The 19,131-nt window shown below is 41.8% G+C and overlaps 1 protein-coding gene across 1 annotated transcript in view; it reads right to left on the reverse strand.

The window, feature by feature from the left end:
- ak9 (adenylate kinase 9) overlaps positions 1–19,131 on the reverse strand; it is a 151,560-nt gene that overhangs the window by 115,120 nt on the left and 17,309 nt on the right. Inside the window, exons 6-11 of the mRNA XM_033021970.1 lie at positions 17,260–17,372; positions 16,046–16,219; positions 12,087–12,209; positions 11,868–11,942; positions 11,300–11,401; positions 8,458–8,597 (exon numbers count right to left, since the gene is read on the reverse strand). Of these exons, the coding sequence (XP_032877861.1) occupies positions 8,458–8,597; positions 11,300–11,401; positions 11,868–11,942; positions 12,087–12,209; positions 16,046–16,219; positions 17,260–17,372 (727 nt within the window). The remainder of the gene's footprint in view (positions 1–8,457; positions 8,598–11,299; positions 11,402–11,867; positions 11,943–12,086; positions 12,210–16,045; positions 16,220–17,259; positions 17,373–19,131) is intronic.

Genomic DNA, 19,131 nt, shown 5'->3' on the forward strand with positions numbered 1-19,131 from the left:
TCCTGCATAGAGCTGTTCCCAAACCAAGCTGTGATGCGTCCTGATACAATGCTTTCTATGATGCATCTGTAGAAGTTGGTGAGAATTGTTGGAGACACATCAAACTTCCTATACCTTCTAAGGAAGTAGACGCGTTGGTGTACCTTCTTGGTCGTTGCTTCAATATAGGTGATCCAGGAGAAGTTGTTGATGATATTGACTCCGGGAAACTTGGAGTCAATATCATCAACCATCTCTACTTCGGCACCATCAATGCAAACTGGGGTATGTGGGGAAACTTTGCTTCCTGAAGTTGATCACTATCTCCTTTGTCTTGCTGACGTGGAGAGAAAGGTTGAATATGCAAATGAGGAGACGGCAGGAAAAGAAAGTTGAAAGGGAAAGATAAATGAGCCATGTTTGAATGGCGGAGTAGACTTGATGGGCCGAATGGTCTAATTCTGCTCCTATAATTTATGAACTTACAAAAGGTGAACTTTAAAATGATAATGGCTGGACAAAGAGCTTAATGGAGGTTTGCATCAGAAAGACCAAATGTAGACTAGGTGACTGCTTTGCCAAACACTTGTGCTCTGTCCACCAAAGCCTGCTGGAGTTCCCAGTTGCTAACCATTTCAACTCCCATTCCCACACTGACCTTTCTGCCATAGGCCTCAACCATTGCCTGAGGGAAGCCACATGCAAAGTGGAAGAACAGCACCTTAAATTTGTATGGGCAGCTTACAACCCAACAGTATGAATATTGAATTCTCCAATTTCAAGTAATAACCCCACTACCTTGTCTTCTCCTCTTCTTTTCTCATCTGACACCTCCCCTCATCTGCCCCTCCCTTCACCTGTAGCCACCTATTACTTGCCAGCCGTTGCCCCACCCTACCTTTCTTTTCCAGCTTTCTTTCCCCAACTCCATCAGTCTGAAGAAAGGTAGGAAGGAACTGCAGATGCTGGTTTAAACCAAAGATAAACACAAAAGGCTGGAGTAACTCAGCGGGTCAGGTAACATCTCTGGAGGAAAAGAATAGGTCCAGAAATGTTGCCTGGCCCGCTGGGTTACTTCAGCTTTTTGTGCCTATCTTCAGTCTGAAGAAGGGTCCTGACCCAAAACATCACCTGGCCATTCCTTCATGGATGCTGCCTGGCCTGCTGAGTTGATCCAGCACTTTGTTTTTAGCTTGATGGAAATGCTTTATATTCCAAAAGCAGTGCATCAGTGAGGTTACTTCAGGTATACTGGTAGTAAAATAAAGCATGCTTTCCCGTAAAGTATCGGCAAATGTGAAAATAAAATTTAGATGGATGCTAGTGAGTTTAAAGATGATTCTTTAAATATTATGTACTGTCTAGACCTAATTGTTAAGGTCATGAATATGGCAATGCGTTATTAAAATATGTGAGAGTTCTTGAGCAAAATCGAAGGTACTAATGATAAATCTTCTGGACTAATAACACGTGGCCTCAGGTATTCCAAGCATTCAATGACTCGGTTGCAAATCAAAGTAATGTGAGCTGTGAAAAGTAGCGCACGAGTACTGGTGCACCAGTTGCAACTTTGTGAAATGTGCCAATGCATTGTTAATTAATTAATGACTTGCTAAGATCAGACCTAAACGATCTGAAAAGTCTACTGATCTGATTTTATAAAGGTGACTGCATTTTCTCCCATTCTGTTTCCTGCAGGATCGCCATTCCTCTCTCCTTGTTTCTCAATCTCTCGTTAAGTCACACAGCACAGACGCAGGCCCTTCGGCCCAAGATATCCATGTCCCCAATTAACTACCCATCTATACTAATCCAATCTCCCAACATTTACCCTACGTGTGGATTCATCCTGATACTTAGAATTTACATCAGTAACTCATATTAGACTCACTGGCTCAGCCCTGCTACCCTTGAATAAAGGTATCTCACTTATTGTCCTCTAGTTATCTGGCACCTCGCCTGTAGCCAGTGAAGATTTAAAAAATCTCTTTAGGGGTGACAGCAATCTCCTCCCTTGTTTCCCAAACTAGCCTTGATCCATGTAATCCAGCTTTGGGAATGTATCCACCTGTAAGCCTACTACCTCATCTAATATTTAAGAAAGAACTGCAGATGCTGGAAAAATCTAAAGTAGACAAAAAAAAATTGGATAAACTCAACGGGTGAAGCAGCATCTCTGGAGCGAAGGAAAAGGCGACGTTTCGAGACCCTTTTTCAGACTGAATAGGCAAGGTTTCGGGTAGAGACCCTTCAAAATAAGTCATCTGATACCTTTTTAATAAGAAGAATGGGGATCATGACAGAAGCCTCCTCATGGTGATTCTAAAGAAAGGTCCCAACCTGAAACATCACCTATCCATTTTCTCCAGAGATGCTGTCTGATCCGCTGTTACTCCAGCACTTTGTATCTATCTTTGGTATAAACCAGCATCAGCAGTTGATTGTTTCTACAATGTTGAACTTTATGTTGATTCTAGAAGTCTGGTATGTGCTTTTGAAGAGGAAGGGAGATATAGAGGTCAAAAAGGAATCTGGAAATAACGTCGATGTAAAATATTAAGGAAGACCTCAAAATAACCACACTATCAGAAGGACATTATTGCACTGGAGATAGTTCAGAAAAGAGTCACCAGAATACTGCCTGGGGAGGAGCACCTCGGTTATGAGACGTGACTGACTGGTCTGGGTTTGTTTTCATTGGAGTGGAGAAAGCTGAGGGGGAACTGACAATAGACAATAGGTGCAGGAGTAGGCCATTCGGCCCTTCGAGCCAGCACCGCCATTCAATGTGATCATGGCTGATCATACCCAATCAGTACCCCGTTCCTGCCTTCTCCCCATATCCCCTGACTACGCTATTTTTAAGTGCCTTATCTAGCTCTCTCTTGAAAGCATCCAGAGAACCTGCCTCCACCGCCCTCTGAGGCAGAGAATTCCACAGACTCACCACTCTCTGTGAGAAAAAGTGTTTCCTCGTCTCCGTTCTAAATGGCTTACTCCTTATTCTTAAACTGTGGCCCCTGGTTCTGGACTCCCCCAACATCGGGAACATGTTTCCTGCCTCTAGCGTGTCCAATCCCGTAACAATCTTATATGTTTCAATGAGATCCCCTGATATCCTCTCATCCTTCTAAACTCCAGAGTGTATAATAATAATAATAATAATGGATGGGATTTATATAGCGCCTTTCTAATACTCAAGGCGCTTTACATCGCATTATTCATTCACTCCTCAGTCACACTCGGTGGTGGTAAGCTACTTCTGTAGCCACAGCTGCCCTGGGGCAGACTGACGGAAGCATGGCTGCCATTCTGCGCCTACGGCTCCTCCGACCACCACCAATCACTCACACACATTCACACACAGGCAAAGGTGGGTGAAGTGTCTTGCCCAAGGACACAACGACAGTATGCACTCCAAGCAGGATTCGAACCGGCTACCTTCCGGTCGCCAGCCGAACACTTAGCCCATTGTGCCATCTGTCGTCCCGTATAAGCCCAACGGTTCCATTCTCTCAGCATATGACAGTCCCGCCATCCCAGGAATTAACCTTGTTAACCTACACTGCACTCCCTCAACAGCAAGAATGTCCTTCCTCAAATTAGGAGACCAAATCTGCACACAATACTCCAGGTGTGGTCTCACTAGGGCTCTGTACAACTGCAGAAGGACCTCTTTGCTCCTATATTCGATTCCTCTTGTTATAAAGGCCAACATGCCATTTGCTTTCTTCACTGCCTGCTGTACCTGCATCCTTACTTTCATAGACTAATGTACAAATACCCCCAGATCCCGTTGTACTTCCCCTTTTCCCAACTTGACGCCATTTAGATAGTATTCCCAACATGACGCCATTTAGATAGTATCACGGCGGATCTATCTTTCCCTCTCAACCCCATTCTCCTGCCTTCGTCCCATAACCCCTGACTCCCGCACTAATCAAGAAGGAATCAGAGGAAGACATTTTTTAAAGAATTATGTTCGAAATATGGAATGCATTGCCTGAATGTATATGGTAGAGGCAGATACAGTTGGTCAAGAATCAAAAGTCAAGAGTGTTTTAATGTCATATGTCCCGAAATGGAACAATGAATTTCTTACTTGCAGCAGCACAACAGATACAGTATGTAAACATAGTACTCAGTAGATATCATGATAAACAACAAAAAGAAATTCAATAAATTAAAGAAAATATAGTACAAAAACAAAATCAAAGGTCATAAGGTAAGGAATAGGAGTAGAATTAGACCATTTGGCTCATCAAGTCTACTCCACCATTCAATCATGGCTGATCTATCTCTCCCTCCTAATCCCATTCTCCTGCCTTCTCCCCATAACCTCTGACACTCATACTGATCAAGAATCTATCTACAGTGCCCTCCGTAATGTTTGGGGCAAAGACCCATCATTTTTTTTATTTGCCTCTGTACTCCACAATTTGAGATATGTAATTGAAAAAATTGCATGTGGTTAAAGTGCACAAGGAAATAGGCAACGTTTCGGGCTGAAACCCTTTAGATCCGAAACGTTGCCCATTTCCTTCGCTCCATAGATGCTGCTGCACCCGCTAAGTTTCTCCAGCATTTTTGTCTACCTTCGATTTTCCAGCATCTCCAGTTCCTTCTTAAACAGATTTTAATAAAGGCCATTTTATACATTTTGGTTTCACCATGTAGAAATTACAGCAGTGTTTATACATAGTCCCTCCCATTTCAGGGCACCATAATGTTTGGGACACATGGTTTCACAGGTATTTGTAATTGCTCAGGTGTGTTTAAATGCCTCCCTCATGCAGGTACAAGAGAGCTCTCAGCACCTAGTCTTTCCATCACCTTTGGAAACTTTTATTGCTGTTTATCAATATGAGGACCAAAGTTGTGCCAATGAAAGTCAAACAAGCCATTATGAGACTGAGAAACAAGAATAAAACTGTTAGAGACATCAGCCAAACCTTAGGCTTACCAAAATAAGTTATTAATGTTTTTAAAATGCTGAGATTCTCTCTGCTGCCCCTGCTGATGGGAGGGGGGAGGGACTATAAAACCCAGAAGTGTTGTGCCTCAGTCTCTGCAAGATGGGGGAAGTGAGAGGGTCCCGTCTCTCAGTCTGAGCTGTGAATATTCACTGAAATGTCTACTAAACTGAGTGTGGTTTTACTGACCTTGGGTGCCGTTAATGTGGTTTGAAAATGTGGGTAGGTTGAAGTAAAAGCACTACAAATGGTTGGTGGGGGTTTGGGTTGAAGTAAAAGCACTGCAAATGGTTGGTGGGGGTTTGGGTTGAAGTAAAAGCACTGCAAATGGTTGGTGGGGGTTTGGGTTGAAGTAAAAGCACTGCAAATGGTTGGTGGGGGTTTGGGTTGAAGTAAAAGCACTGCAAATGGTTGGTGGGGGTTTGGGTTGAAGTAAAAGCACTGCAAATGGTTGGTGGGGGTTTGGGCTGAAGTAAAAGCACTGCAAATGATTGGTGGGGGTTTGGGTTGAAGTAAAAGCACTACAAATGGTTGGTGAGGGTTTGGATTGAAGTAAAAACACTGCAAATGGTTGGTGGAGCTTTGGGTTGAAGTAAAAGCACTACAAATGGTTGGTGGGGGTTTGGGTTGAAGTAAAAGCATTGCAAATGGTTGGTGGTGGTTTGGGTTGAAGTAAAAGCACTGCAAATGGTTGGAAGTCTAAACTTGACAACTTCCTGTTTGCACTGTATATTGATTTTAGATCAAACGCTACCACTTACGGCTGTGCTTTTTGGCCATCTTACTCAGTCCCTCTCCGCTCATCAGGCACAGAGGATTCTTCCCATCAATGATAAATAAAAGTGTTATTAGTGATTAAAAAATGTTGAGAATCTCTCTCCTGTCAATCTCGCCATGAAGGCCACACCTTTTCTGGTGGGAGGGGGGATGGATTATAAAACCCGGAAGTGTGGGTGTGGCTCAGTCTCTGCATGATGGGGGAGGGAGAGGTCACGACTCTGTCTGAGCTGTGAATCAACTGAACACACTGAATGTCTACTGAACTGTGAGTGTGGTGTTATGGTGGTTTCACCCTGCTTGAAGAGGTAGGAAACTCCACTTGAATTTGGTGGCCTTGCACCCTGCTTGAAGTGGTAAGAAACTGCACCTGAATTTTGTGGCCTTGCACCCTGCTTGAAATGGTAGGAAAATGGATTTGAATTTGGTGGCCTTGGAAATGGAATTTAAAGGAATAGCCGTGAGTGAGCTGCCAGCACATCAGGCTTGAGAGACTGAGCAGTCACCCCAAGAATCCATTTGGTCCACAATGTCCATACTAGCCCTCTGGAGACCAGTCCCTTCAGCCCACAACACCCATACCAGCGCTCCAGAAAGCCCCCCTCCTCCCCCCCCCCACACTGGCCACCAATATTAGAATTGGTGGAGAGGTAGAATATTGCGTTGGGGGACCAGCCCTCCCGTGTGAACATGGGACCCAACGGGTCCCACTTAGTCTGGTAATAAATAAATAAACCCAAACACCTGTCTGACAGATCAGAAACACTCTTCAGGTGTGGCTTTGTCAATGACCACTGTCCACAGAAGACCTCATGAACAGAAATACAAAGGCTACATTGCAAGATGCAAACAACTTGTTAGCCGCAAAAATAGGATGGCCAGGTTACAGTTTGCCAAAAATACTTAAAAGAGCAACCACAATTCTGGAAAAAGGTCTTGTGGACAGATGAGACGAAGAATAACTTATATCAGACTGATGGCAAGAGTAAAGTATAGAGGAGAGAAGGAACTGCCCAAGATCCAAAGCATACCACCTCATCTGTGAAACACAGTGGTGGGGGTGTTATGGCCTGGGCATATATGGCTGCTGAAGGTACTGGCTCATTTATCTTCATTGATGATACAACTGCTGATGGTAGTAGCATAATGAATTCTGAAGTGTATAGACACATGCTATCTGCTGAAGTTCAAACAAATGCATCAAAACTCATTGGCCGGCGGTTCATTCTTCAGCAAGACAATGATCCCAAACATACTGCTAAAGCAGCAAAGGAGTTTTTCAAAGCTATAAAATGGTCAATTCTTGAGTGGCCGAGTCAATCACCCGATCTGAACCTAATTGAGCATGCCTTTTATATGCTGAAGATAAAACTGAAGGGGACTAGCCCCCAAAACAAGCATAAGCTAAAGGTGGCTGCAATACAGACCTGGCAGAGCATCACCAGAGAAGACACCCAGCAACTGGTGATGTCCATGAATCGCTGACTTCAAGCAGTCATTGCATGCAAAGGATATGCAACAAAATACTAAACATGACTACTTTCATTTACATGACATTGCTGTGTCTCAAACATTGCTGTGCCCTGAAATGGGGGGACTATGTATAAACACTGCTGTCATTTCTACATGGTGAAACCAAAATGTATAAAAATGGCCTTTATTTAAATTTGACAGTGTGCACTTTGTTCCAAACATTATGGAGGACACTGTATCTCTGCCTTAAAAATATCCACTGACTTGGCCTCCACATCCTTCTGTGGCAAATAATTCCACAGATTCATCACCCTCTGACTAAAGAAATTTCTCCTCATCTCCTTCCTAAAAGAACATCCTCTAATTCTGAGGCTGACCTCTAGTCCTAGACTCTCATGCTAGCATCCTCTCCACATCCTCTCTATCCAAACCTATCACTATTCTGTATGTTTCAATGAGGTCCACCCTCATCCTTCTAAACTCCAGTGAGTACAGGTCCAGTGCCGACAAACGCTCATCATAGGTTAACCTGCTCATTCCTGGGATCATTAGTGCACAAAGTCCCTAGTGCCATCAAGGCAGCTCATGGTTTGGAGTTTAATTAGAGCTTGTGGTGTTCAATAGCCTTATGGTTGTTGGGAAGAAGCTGTTACTGAACCTGGGTGTTACAGTTTTCATGCTCTTTTATCATTTTAATGATTTAAGAGGGATCTAAACTTGACTTTCCAAGTCGTTGAACGTTATGGACCAAGTGCTGGTAAATGGGATTGGGATAGATGGGCATTTGATGGTTGACATAGAGATATATATTGGGTCAAAGAGTATGTTTCTGCACTGTATACGTCTATGCCCCTATGATTCTAGGAGCAGGGGTAAGCCACTCAGCCCTAAAGCCTGAAATGTGATTCAAGGCTGATCTTCCAACTCAACACCTTATTCCTACCCTTTCTCCATATTCCTTGACTCCAATGTAGAGATTCCAAAGATTCATCAATCTCTGAGTGAATTCTCTTGATTTTATTCCTAAACAATTTATACATTTTGAGCCTTTGATCCATAATTCTGTTCACCTCAGCCAGGTGAACCTTTTCCATATATCCAACCTGACAATTTCTCTGTCTAATAGCAAAGCTATAACTTGTTGGATGATTTATGAGACTGCCAAGACAATCAATTTTAAAAGACATTTTATGCTTTAAATTATGAAACAATCATTTCAGCAGCAGAAATGAAAATGTTCCCCCGAAAACTATACCTGACAGCAAACTGCGGTTTGCCCAAAACAAAATTCCCTTTATATAAGGACACGGGGCAAATTCGACCCCACTTGCTTCTACGCCAGCGGTATCCCGGTGCAGTACGTTTCAAAACTGCAACAGATCGGAACAGATCATCCTGTTTGGATACACAGGAAGATTTTTTTAAATGGTGCAATATTTTTCAATTCAATGAAAATTAGATTTAACTCTGACTGTAATGCATAAACATGCTGATACTCATGAAGATTCACCAACAAAAGTGATTGGAGCCAGAAGGCACTGAAGGGTGGAGGTTCAGGTATAACAATGGATAGGGAATGAGCTGTGGCCTCACAAATGAGACTATTGTTTTCTAAATGTGTGGGGATTGGGGGAGGGTGGAGGTAGCGGTAGGGAACTGGAGATCCTGGAGGCCAGTTCTTGCTCCTTCTAACCTCTCATACAAGAATAAGTTTAAGAATTTGTTATGTAAGCAGTTGGAGTCCCAAAGTTCCAACAAATCAATCTCGTAACAGGAACCTCAGATAACCTCAGTTTTGAATTTGTAAAGAGCCTATAGAAATGTAGGCATTACACAGTTATTTTACTCCCTCTCAAAAGGTGTGTTTGGAAGAACCTCTGATGGGCCACGCGGGCCTCTACCGTTAACTGGCTTGTCCGCGCAGAACTGGGGAACCCACCTGGAATGGGAGTCTTGTCCAACATTCATCTCAAGATTCAAGTTCAAGAGTTCAAGAGAGTTTATTGTCATGTGTCCCTGATAGGACAATGACATTCTTGCTTTGCTTCAGCACAACAGAACATAATAGGCATTGCCTACAAAACACATGAATAAATAAACTGATAACGTGCAAATAACAGATAATGGGTTATTAATGTTCAGAGTTTTGTCCGAGCCAGGTATAACAGCCTGATGGCTGTGGGGAAGTAGCTATTCCTGAACCTGGTCGTTGCAGTCTTCAGGCTCCTGTACCTTCTACCTGAAGGTAGCAGGGAGATGAGTGTGTGGCCAGGATGGTGTGGGTCTTTGATGATACTGCCAGCCTTTTTGAGGCAGCGACTGCGATAAATCCCCTCGATGGAAGGAAGGTCAGAGCCGATAATGGTCTGGGCAGTGTTTACTACTTTTTGTAGTCTCTTCCTCTCCAGAGCGCTCAAGTCGCCGAACCAAGCCACAATGCAACCGGTCAGCATGCTCTCTACTGTGCACCTGTAGGAGTTAGAGAGAGTCCTCCTTGACAAACCGACTCTCCGTAATCTTCTCAGGAAGTAGAGGGAAGACCGGGAACCAGAAGGTGGAAGGAATTAGTTATGGCGACAGACACTGGGCAAAGGGCTGGTAAGGACACCCAGAGGAGGTGAGGGGGTTGTACCTTCTGCGCCCTCAAGGAACCAAGGTTGAAGGCTGAAGGCCGGTCGAGAGAGGGAGGACGGATCACTAGCAATCTGGATGGAGGATGAAGGTGACGGCTGCAACAAGCGTTTACGACCAGCTGCAGTTGGGACTTCGATAATGGCACCAATATATACAATTTATATACGGGAGAATTTATATTGGAATATAAGTAAATGGCAGGGGAACTAAAGAACTAATGTCAACATCAGACACTGATGCTGGAATTTGGAGCAAAACACAGGTTGCTGGAGGAACTCAGTGGGCAAACCGATAGTCAAGATTTCCGGATGAGACCGTGCATCAGTGTCATAAAGTGGAGCTAGTGAGTACAAAGAGGAGTGGGACATGCCGGGGTGGATGTGAAGCAGGAGCTGGCAGGAGCGATAAGTGATAGATTCAACTGAGGAGGGGTGATGGGTAAGTGGAACCAGGTGAGGAAGGGAAGTGTGAGGGTAGCGACTGACGCTATGAGGTAAGAGGTGAATGCAACAAAGTGCTGCTGATTATGGAATCTGATAAGAAGGTGATAAGTGGAAACAGAAACGGGGAGGATGGAGGACAGATGGGAATAATCTGTACAGGGATAAGGGACCTACTGGATTGAGGGGTGATAGGCAGATGGAATGAGGTGGGTGAGCATAAAATTCAGTGATGATTCTTTGAATTGAATTGAATTGAATTGAAAGATACAGCATGGAAACAGGCTGTTTGGCCCATTTAGTCAATGCCAACCATCAATCACCCATCTGTGTTACTCCACTTTCTCATCTACTCCCTACACACTAGGGGCAATTTACAGACACCAATTAACTTATAAACCCACACGTCTTTGAGATGTGGGGGGAAACCGGAGCACCTGGAGAAAACCCAGGGAGTGGTCACAGGGTGAACATACAAACTCCATACAGGCAACACCAGAGGTCAGGATCGAACACGGGCCTCTGGCACTTTGAGGCAGCAACTCAACCCCATGCGCTGCTGTGCAGTTCCAGAGGCTGTGGAGACGCAGTCACTGAAATAATTCAAATTAGCTATCAATAATTTTCTGGATATTTAGGGAATCGTTGGATAGGGGAATAATGCGGGAAAATTGAGAGAAAATCATTCAATAATGCAGGAAAATTGAGAGAAAATCATTCACAATCTGGATGGTGGAATAAGCTTGAATGGCAAAATGCTGCTCATATCTCTTACAATCCAATGTCCTTCTGACTGAAGATTTTGAAAACACTTCAGCCATTCAGTCACCTGCTGACACCCCTCATCAACAGCCTCGCAATACCTTCTCCTTTCTTGAAAAAATACTTGTATTTTGATTCAAATAACATTTTGTATGAACAGTGTGAAAAGAATCAGGAATTTCAAAAGAAAGTGAAAAATACATTAAAAAAACAATTCAGGTTTCAAGAAAAGGGCATTTTTTGTGTGCCTAGTTCACTCACTTCATCATTTTCTTCTGGTACTTCTTCCTCCTCATCATCGTGAAAAATTTGTGTTGTTGCCGTTGGTTGTAGACCCATGAATTCCAATTTATACATTATTGACTAAAGTGCAAAATAAAGGAAAGCGCCAAAACAAAAGATACACTTAAAATACCATTCTGAATACATAAAAATTGCAACAAAACATCTGCAGAGACGTGTTTTACTGAATGCATTCTGCTTTAAATAAGCATGAATGGAAAGTTGGACATTCCTTTGAACTAAAAGTAATATTTCCAAAAACTATGAAAGCTGCTCTTTAAATATGTAAACTTGCTACAAAAGATGTTTATAATTTATACGAGAGAGAGTTTAAAATAGGAGAAATTGATTCAAGTATAAAGCACAGATTAACTAGAAAAAGCTAAGAGAAAGTCGACTTTTACAGTAAAATGTGTAACAGGACATTTGCTGTTACCTCAATGATTTTTATCATTTTCATATTCAACCTTAAATATCTTATATTGTGGAAAATATGTGACAAAACTGCAATATTGAATCCTAAAAAGGGTTGAACACAACTTCTTACCATAAAGAGTTCGTTAGGTTTCCTGTTTCCATCCAGCTCTATCAGATATTGAGGGTCATGATCAGCCATATATTCCTTTTAGTTTTCAGAAATACAGGAGAATGGAAATATTAATGAATGCTTTATCAACAAAATTTAAATTTGCCACATTTCATTCGTTACTATGGCGATTCCACAGCACAAGCAAACCAGCGAGATTTGCATGAAATGATTCCATACCTCTAAAGGCCTCAGCATTTTGCTTTTATAGAGTGCCACTCGTTTTACAAAAGTTCCAGGAAGATCTTCAGGTCTATTCACCAAACGTGCAATAAGCTGTGGGGTCATCGCTGCTTTCTCTTCCTAAGGGAGACATTTTGACAAACTATTTTGACAAAATATATTTATAAATTTTATAAATGTCTCAAGCTTTGATGCATGGGTAGACCCTGGATAAAACTGCAGCAAAGTAAATTCAAACAGTAATATTTTGACCATGAGAGGCAGCATCTAGTATAATCTGGAACCAAAAAAACAAATTGTTGGAGTTCAGTGTAGCTTTTAGTAACAGCACTGGCAAATTACATTACTTCCAACAATTTCACACAAAGTATGGTGGACAATAGACAATAGGTGCAGGAGTAGGCCATTCAGCCCTTCGAGCCAGCACCGCCATTCAATATGATCATGGCTGATCATCCCAATCAGTACCCCATTCCTGCCTTCTCCCCATATCCCTTGATTTCGCTATCTTTTAGAGCCCTATCTAGCTCTCTCTTGAAAGTATCCAGAGAACCGGCCTCCACCGCCATCTGAGGTAGAGAATTCCACAGAGAATTCCTCATCTCCGTTCTAAATGGCTTACCCCTTATTCTTAAACTGCTGCCCCTGGTTCTGGACTCCCCCAACATCAGGAACATGTTTCCTGCCTCTAGCGTGTCCAAACCCTTAATAGTCTTATATGTTTCAATAAGATACCCTCTCATCCTTCTAAACTCCAGAGTATAGTAGGATGTAGGAACAAGCTGCCAGAGGAGGTAGTTGAGGCTGGGACTATCCCATTTAAGAAACAGTTAGACAGGTACATGGATAGGACAGGTTTGGAGGGATGTGGACCAAATGCAGCAGGTGGGATTAATGTGGCTGGGACATGTTGGCTGGTGTGGGCAAGTTGGGCCGAAGAGACTTTTTCCACATTGTATCACTCTATGACTCTGACTGTGACAATTTACTGATTGCTGAGCAGATGATTTGTGAACAAAAGCTTTTTGTGAACATATCAGACCTGAGCAGCTTTCCTTATTGTAAAGGAAAGACTGCCCGTCCAAAGAACCACGTTCGTGCCTGGTCGAAGTGAACGGTGTCATCTACAGACGCAACCGTCAACATATCCTTCCAGTGAAGGAACTGCGTCATGCGCCTACAGGTCCTGATGCCCCGCCTCTCATGTTTGCTCGAACGGCTGTTCCAACTTCTCCACCAGCTACTCCACCACCAGCTGCCGCGTGTTCCCCAGTTATTGCTGCCGCGTGTTCCCCGCGTCGGTTTACACCTGTGGCGACTTCTCCCACCAGGCCCGCCAGGTCGCCGGTCGTGTCCCCACTCCCGATTCCCATTTCTTCTCCCGCGTAAGAAGGTGAGGCGGTCTCCTACCGCACGAGGGCCGGATGGATTTGCAGGCCACCCATTAGATATGGTGATTTTGTATAATCTTGCTAGCATTTTCTTAGCATCCCCTCGGTATATTGTTTAAGGTACTGTAATTCCTTTTTATTTTCTACAAGAAGAGATGTAGATTGGCTATTGCATGCTAGCCAACTAGAGTGTTTGTTAGTAGTAGCCCCACCTGGTACATGCTTTATAATATTAGGAACTCGCCTACGTCAGGCAGTAGATGTAGCAGCTTGGACGTGTAATGTACTGCATATCCAATACTGTAAGAGTTTAATAAAGATGAGTTGTATCTTCAAATGTGTACGTGTCCGGTAATTACAAGTTAGGTTAGTTTAGAGATAAAGCGTGGAAACAAGCCCTTCGGCCCACCATGTCCATGCTGACCATTGATCCCCACACACTAACACTATCCTACACACATTAGGGACAATTTACAATTATACCAAGCTAATTCATTACATTTAATAGCAATGTTACAAAATTTTGAGATTTTAAAAATCAAGTCTGTAATTTATCCCATCAGATAAAGCATAAAAATAAGTTTAATTTGACATCTAATTCACTTTCATATCTCAAGTATTTAAAAAGTTATGGCCATTTTCATACTCGGAAATGAGCATCTTGTTCCCTATTGATTTTCTATGGACATAACAAAAAAGTTGTGATCGTGAACAGTCAAAAGCCCATAACTTTCTTAAAAATTAAGAGAACTGAATGAAATTTTCAGTTATCATAGATTGAAGCATTCTGAAACAAATATAAAATAATCTTACTTGGATGACCTGAAATTAAAGCATATAATTAGTTAGTTACCTAATTGTAGCTAAATTCAGACTTCAATTACTAGATCTAAACATCTATCTATTTCTTAATAAATGATTAACATTTTTAAATAGCCTAAATGTCCAAATAATATTCACAAATAATTCACAATAAAACATGATTTTTAAATCTCATTTACATTAATTTATAGGCCAAATGGAAGGAATTCAGTGTTCAATTGCTGTAAATAAATGCCCATTTAAATCAGCTTTCCAGTGGGTCCCTGTGGAACGCGCTGGTTTAGAACGTTCACATTGCGGTAGATTTGTGCCTCAAATGCCCAGAAAAATACTGCGCGATATAATGGGCCCAAATTGAGCTACTCGCAATATTAAATTTTGTATAAAAGGATCTTTAGAAGCCCTTTTGAATGTAAAAATATACAGCATACCTTCTGCTATTTTCTTTATGAGACCCTGCGGTTGATGACGGTCGCGGGTTTAAAGATTGATTTTTAAACTACTATAACTATTATTCAAGGCCTTTAAACCTAATAATAGCTTTTGCGACGGGGTCTTCCAGCGATTTTTCGTTAATAATTAACTAGGCTGAACATTTTCGATTGGAACAGCTTAGAGAAAATCGCGTTTTAAACCCGCCCCCTCTAAACGGCGCCAAAATCGCGCACAGCCTCAGCAGCAGATCTTCAACGACGCTTCAGGTAGGCTTTGCAACATACCTACATTTAACAGATTTCCATTCTCTCCATTATAATATCTCTGCCTTTTGTAGCACATGATGCACATGGGGATAACATTCTCTTACAATTACGAGACATTCATTGCCAGTCAATCGTCTTTGACATCAATAAACTGTTTTTGTTCAAAAGGTGCTTATGTATATAGTCTGTATATTTAGACTTTATTTTGGACTTAAGCGATACAGCAAGGAAACAGGCCCTTTGGCCCACCAAGTCCATGTCGACTAACGCTCGTCCTGTACACTAGCACTAGGGACAATTTACAGAAGCCAATTAGCTTACAAACCTGTACATCTTTGGAGTGTGGGAGGAAACCAGAGCACCTGGAGAAAACCCACATGGTCACAGGGAGAACGTACAAACGTTTTATAGACAACACCCGTAGTAGGGATCAATCCCGGGTCTGTGACGCTGCAAGGCAGCAACTCTACCACTGCGCCACTTAGTCACCACTGTGTCTGTGTGACAGACTGAGCTACATCCACAACTCTCTACAATTTATTGCGGTCTTAGGCGGAGCTGTTTCTAGACCAAGCTGTGATGCAACCCGACAGTACCTATGGTGAATTTCCTCAGTCTCCTAAGGAAGTAAAGGCATTTGTGTGTTTTCTTTGACAATCCATCCAAAGAATGCCAAAAATAAGCTTTCCTCTTTAATCCTATACTTTGATTCTCTCGCCACTGATGAACAGTGGCTGCAATCGGAACCATCTACAAATGCACCAAGGGTCATTTGACTATACCTCTGCCTCTTTGGAGCACCATCCCCTGCTGCTTGACCTAGGTGTCACATAATACCCAGATCAGAAAATCTATTGTTGATCAAAACCTTGCAACTGACCAGCCAACAGTCTGTGGGAACATCTTCATCACAAACTGCACCAGTTTGAGAAGGCATCAAACAATCTTTCCAATGGTAATTGGGGATAGCAATAAATGTTGTCCTTGCATTACCGCACAGATTGTATAAAAGAATAATGCATTAAAGAAAAAACAATCTTACTTCTTCCATCTCTTCAACTACTTCTTCCTCTTCAGTCTCCTCCTCCTCACTTTCTTTTTTCTTTTGTTCTATCTCTGTCTTGTCTGGATTCCATTCTTCTAGTTGATAGATCTTCCCAGTTTGAGGATCTTGACGTTGTCCAGACACACGATCACACAAGTCACGATCAGGACACTAAGAATACATTTAAAAGAAAATGTAAAAAATATTTCCTCTACCTTTCATAATCATTCTAATTTAGATTACATTTTAAGCATGCCTCAATTGTTTAAATTCCTTCTCTTACTTATGTGTGAACATGAAGTAATATTAAATTTTGGGAAGTTAAACCACGGCAGGAAATATGCAGTCATTTTGGGAAGTTATGGCAGTTAAGCCAGGACAGGCAGGGTCCTGGGGAATGTATCGAGGGGTATAAGTACATTGTCCCTGAAAACAGCACCACAGATAGGCAGGATGGTGAGTAAGCTGATATTTTGTGATTGATTGAAAGATACAGTTTGAAAACAGGCCTATCGGCTCACCAAGTCAACGCCGACCATCGATTACGTGCTCACACTAGTTCGAGGTTATCCTACTTTCTCATGCATTCCCTGCACATTAGTACCAATTTATAGAGGCCAATTAACCTACAAACCCGCACGTCTTTGGAATGTTTGAGGAAACTGGAGCACCCATAGGAAACACACATGATCACAGGGAGAACATGCAAACTACAGAGATAGCACACAAGGTTTGGATTGAACCCGTGTCTCTGACACTGTGAGGCAGCAGCTCTACCAGCTGCGCCACTGTGATTGGAAGTATGCTATGCTTGCCTTCATCAGCCAAAGCTTTGAGCACGAGAATTAGATGTCATGGTTTACATTAGTACAAAATGTAGGTTCAACCACAATTTGTGCATTGTGTGCAATTTGGGTTACCACTCTACAAGAAAGATGTAGAGGTAAGCTAGAGAGAGTGCAGAAAATATTCACAAGGATGTTGCCTGGATTATATAGGTGGTAAAATCTGTGCCGAAATATAATTGAGATTGTTGAGTTTGATGATAGCTAATGGATGACTGAATATTCAATGATGCAAGCATTTATCATATTTAATAATCTTTCAGAGAATTTCATCAAAATTTTGCAACTTAACAAACACAACAATATATGTTACCATAAGATTTAATTTTGTTTATTATGTTAAAGTTAATAACTAAATCATTTTACCTTAATGTTTATAATGAAGTCAGGTTGCAGATCAAGATTATCTATGACCTCTATTTGTTCTGGAATTCCCAAATATTCCTCAGACAAAGAAGGATATCCACACAAAACATAACCTGTAACAATTTATCATAAACTGTTAAATTTATGCAAATATTTGCTTAAATTTATTGCTGTACTCAGTATTAATTTTTCCTCTTTATATTTTTTTAATGAACAAAATAATTAATTACATATATTTAGTACACGTTTATTGGGGTCCCAGACCTATTAAAGACATTGCATAATTTATTGTTGCATTTATTTCATTTATTTCGACAATAAGAATGACTGAAACTTTTGGAAAGAAGTTTCTCCATATATTCAAGTATGAATTTGACATAGGAAAGAGGGCAGTTAGAAATGAAAAGGTCTAAAAAGGATAGGACGCTCAGGAGAATTCAAGAGGAGGGGGACCGGTGGAGACGGGAGAAAGGGTCATCACTGGGTGGTGAGAACACTTTCCCATAGAAAAAGGCATGGAAGCCGAGGTGATGGAAGAAAAGCTCTATGTCGTGGCAGACCCGGAACTCATTGAGGGGCAGGTAGAAATTAAAAGGTCCAAAGAGGGTAGCAGGCAGTCCGGGGGAGTCCAAGAGGAGGGGGACCGGTGGAGACGGCAGTTAGAAATTAAATTTTACATTGTTTTGTTTCTGTAACTTCTGGATATATGGACAAACACCCAATGGGACTGATTTGCAAAAGAAGATTGGCTGTTTCAAGTAAGAACATAAGAAATGGAATATGCCTATCAGCCTCTAGTGTGTGCTCTTCCATTCAGTAAGATAATCATTCAATGTTACTTTATTGTCACATGTACACAGGTACAGTGAAATTCTTTGTTTTAAACTAAGAATCAAAGAACATCAACGATATCACTCTGATATGTGTTTATTCACCAATATAATTTCTTAGTCTTTAAAGGACTTAACTTTAGCTATTTTTTCCTTCATTCCTATCATTGAAGTTTTAAGCATCAGAAAAGGTCTATGAAATCTGTTTTGACCTTAGCTCCGTTGTTGCTATAGCCTGCAAACCCTTAGCCTCTTCATGAGCCTCATCTTCTCTTATTAGCCAACCCTTTAGCACTGAAACAGTCCCTTCGGCCCGACTCGTTCATGCCGAACAAGATGCTCCTTGGAATTCCATTGTGAAGTGTTGTAAAGCAGAGAGATCTAGGAGTATAAATGCAGAGTTGCTCCCTCTGCTTTTACAACACTTCCCAGTGCCTTGATATTCACTGTGAAGGTGCTGCCCTTGTTTGACCTCCCAAAATACACCTCACACCATTGTTGAACTCCATTAGCCATTCTTCAGCCCACTTGCCCAGCTGATCGCCATTCTACTTTAATTTTTGATAACTCTCTTCACTGTTTGTGATACCACCAACTTTATTGTCATCTGCAGACTTAAGCATGCGTTGCATACTTCAAATAAATCGTTAATGAATGTAAACCACCAACTGCAAAGTGAGCAGCACCGATCTGCAAAGCATATCACCAACCTTCTCTGCTACTGTGCAAATGCTTCATTCCAATTACCTTAATTGAAATTCTAAGTAGTAACGAAGTTCGCTAGTTGTGAAGGTGGATAAAAGGGAATTGGTAGAATTTGTCTTAAGTCTGCCATGTGCAAGAATTTTGACAGCTGGAGGGATGGAACTTTTTATTCCCACGCACAATAGAATGGAAACCAAGCAGATCTCGGCACCTTTTAATCCTAGCTGGAAATTGATAATTTCCTTTAACATTTGTAACAAATTTATTCAAGGGCCATCCATACCTACTCTATTTCTGCAACCTTTTCCTGCTAGCCGTCATCTATATATTCTTCAAC

Source organism: Amblyraja radiata, chromosome 5 (assembly GCF_010909765.2).
Source record: "Amblyraja radiata isolate CabotCenter1 chromosome 5, sAmbRad1.1.pri, whole genome shotgun sequence".
NCBI lineage: Eukaryota > Metazoa > Chordata > Chondrichthyes > Rajiformes > Rajidae > Amblyraja > Amblyraja radiata.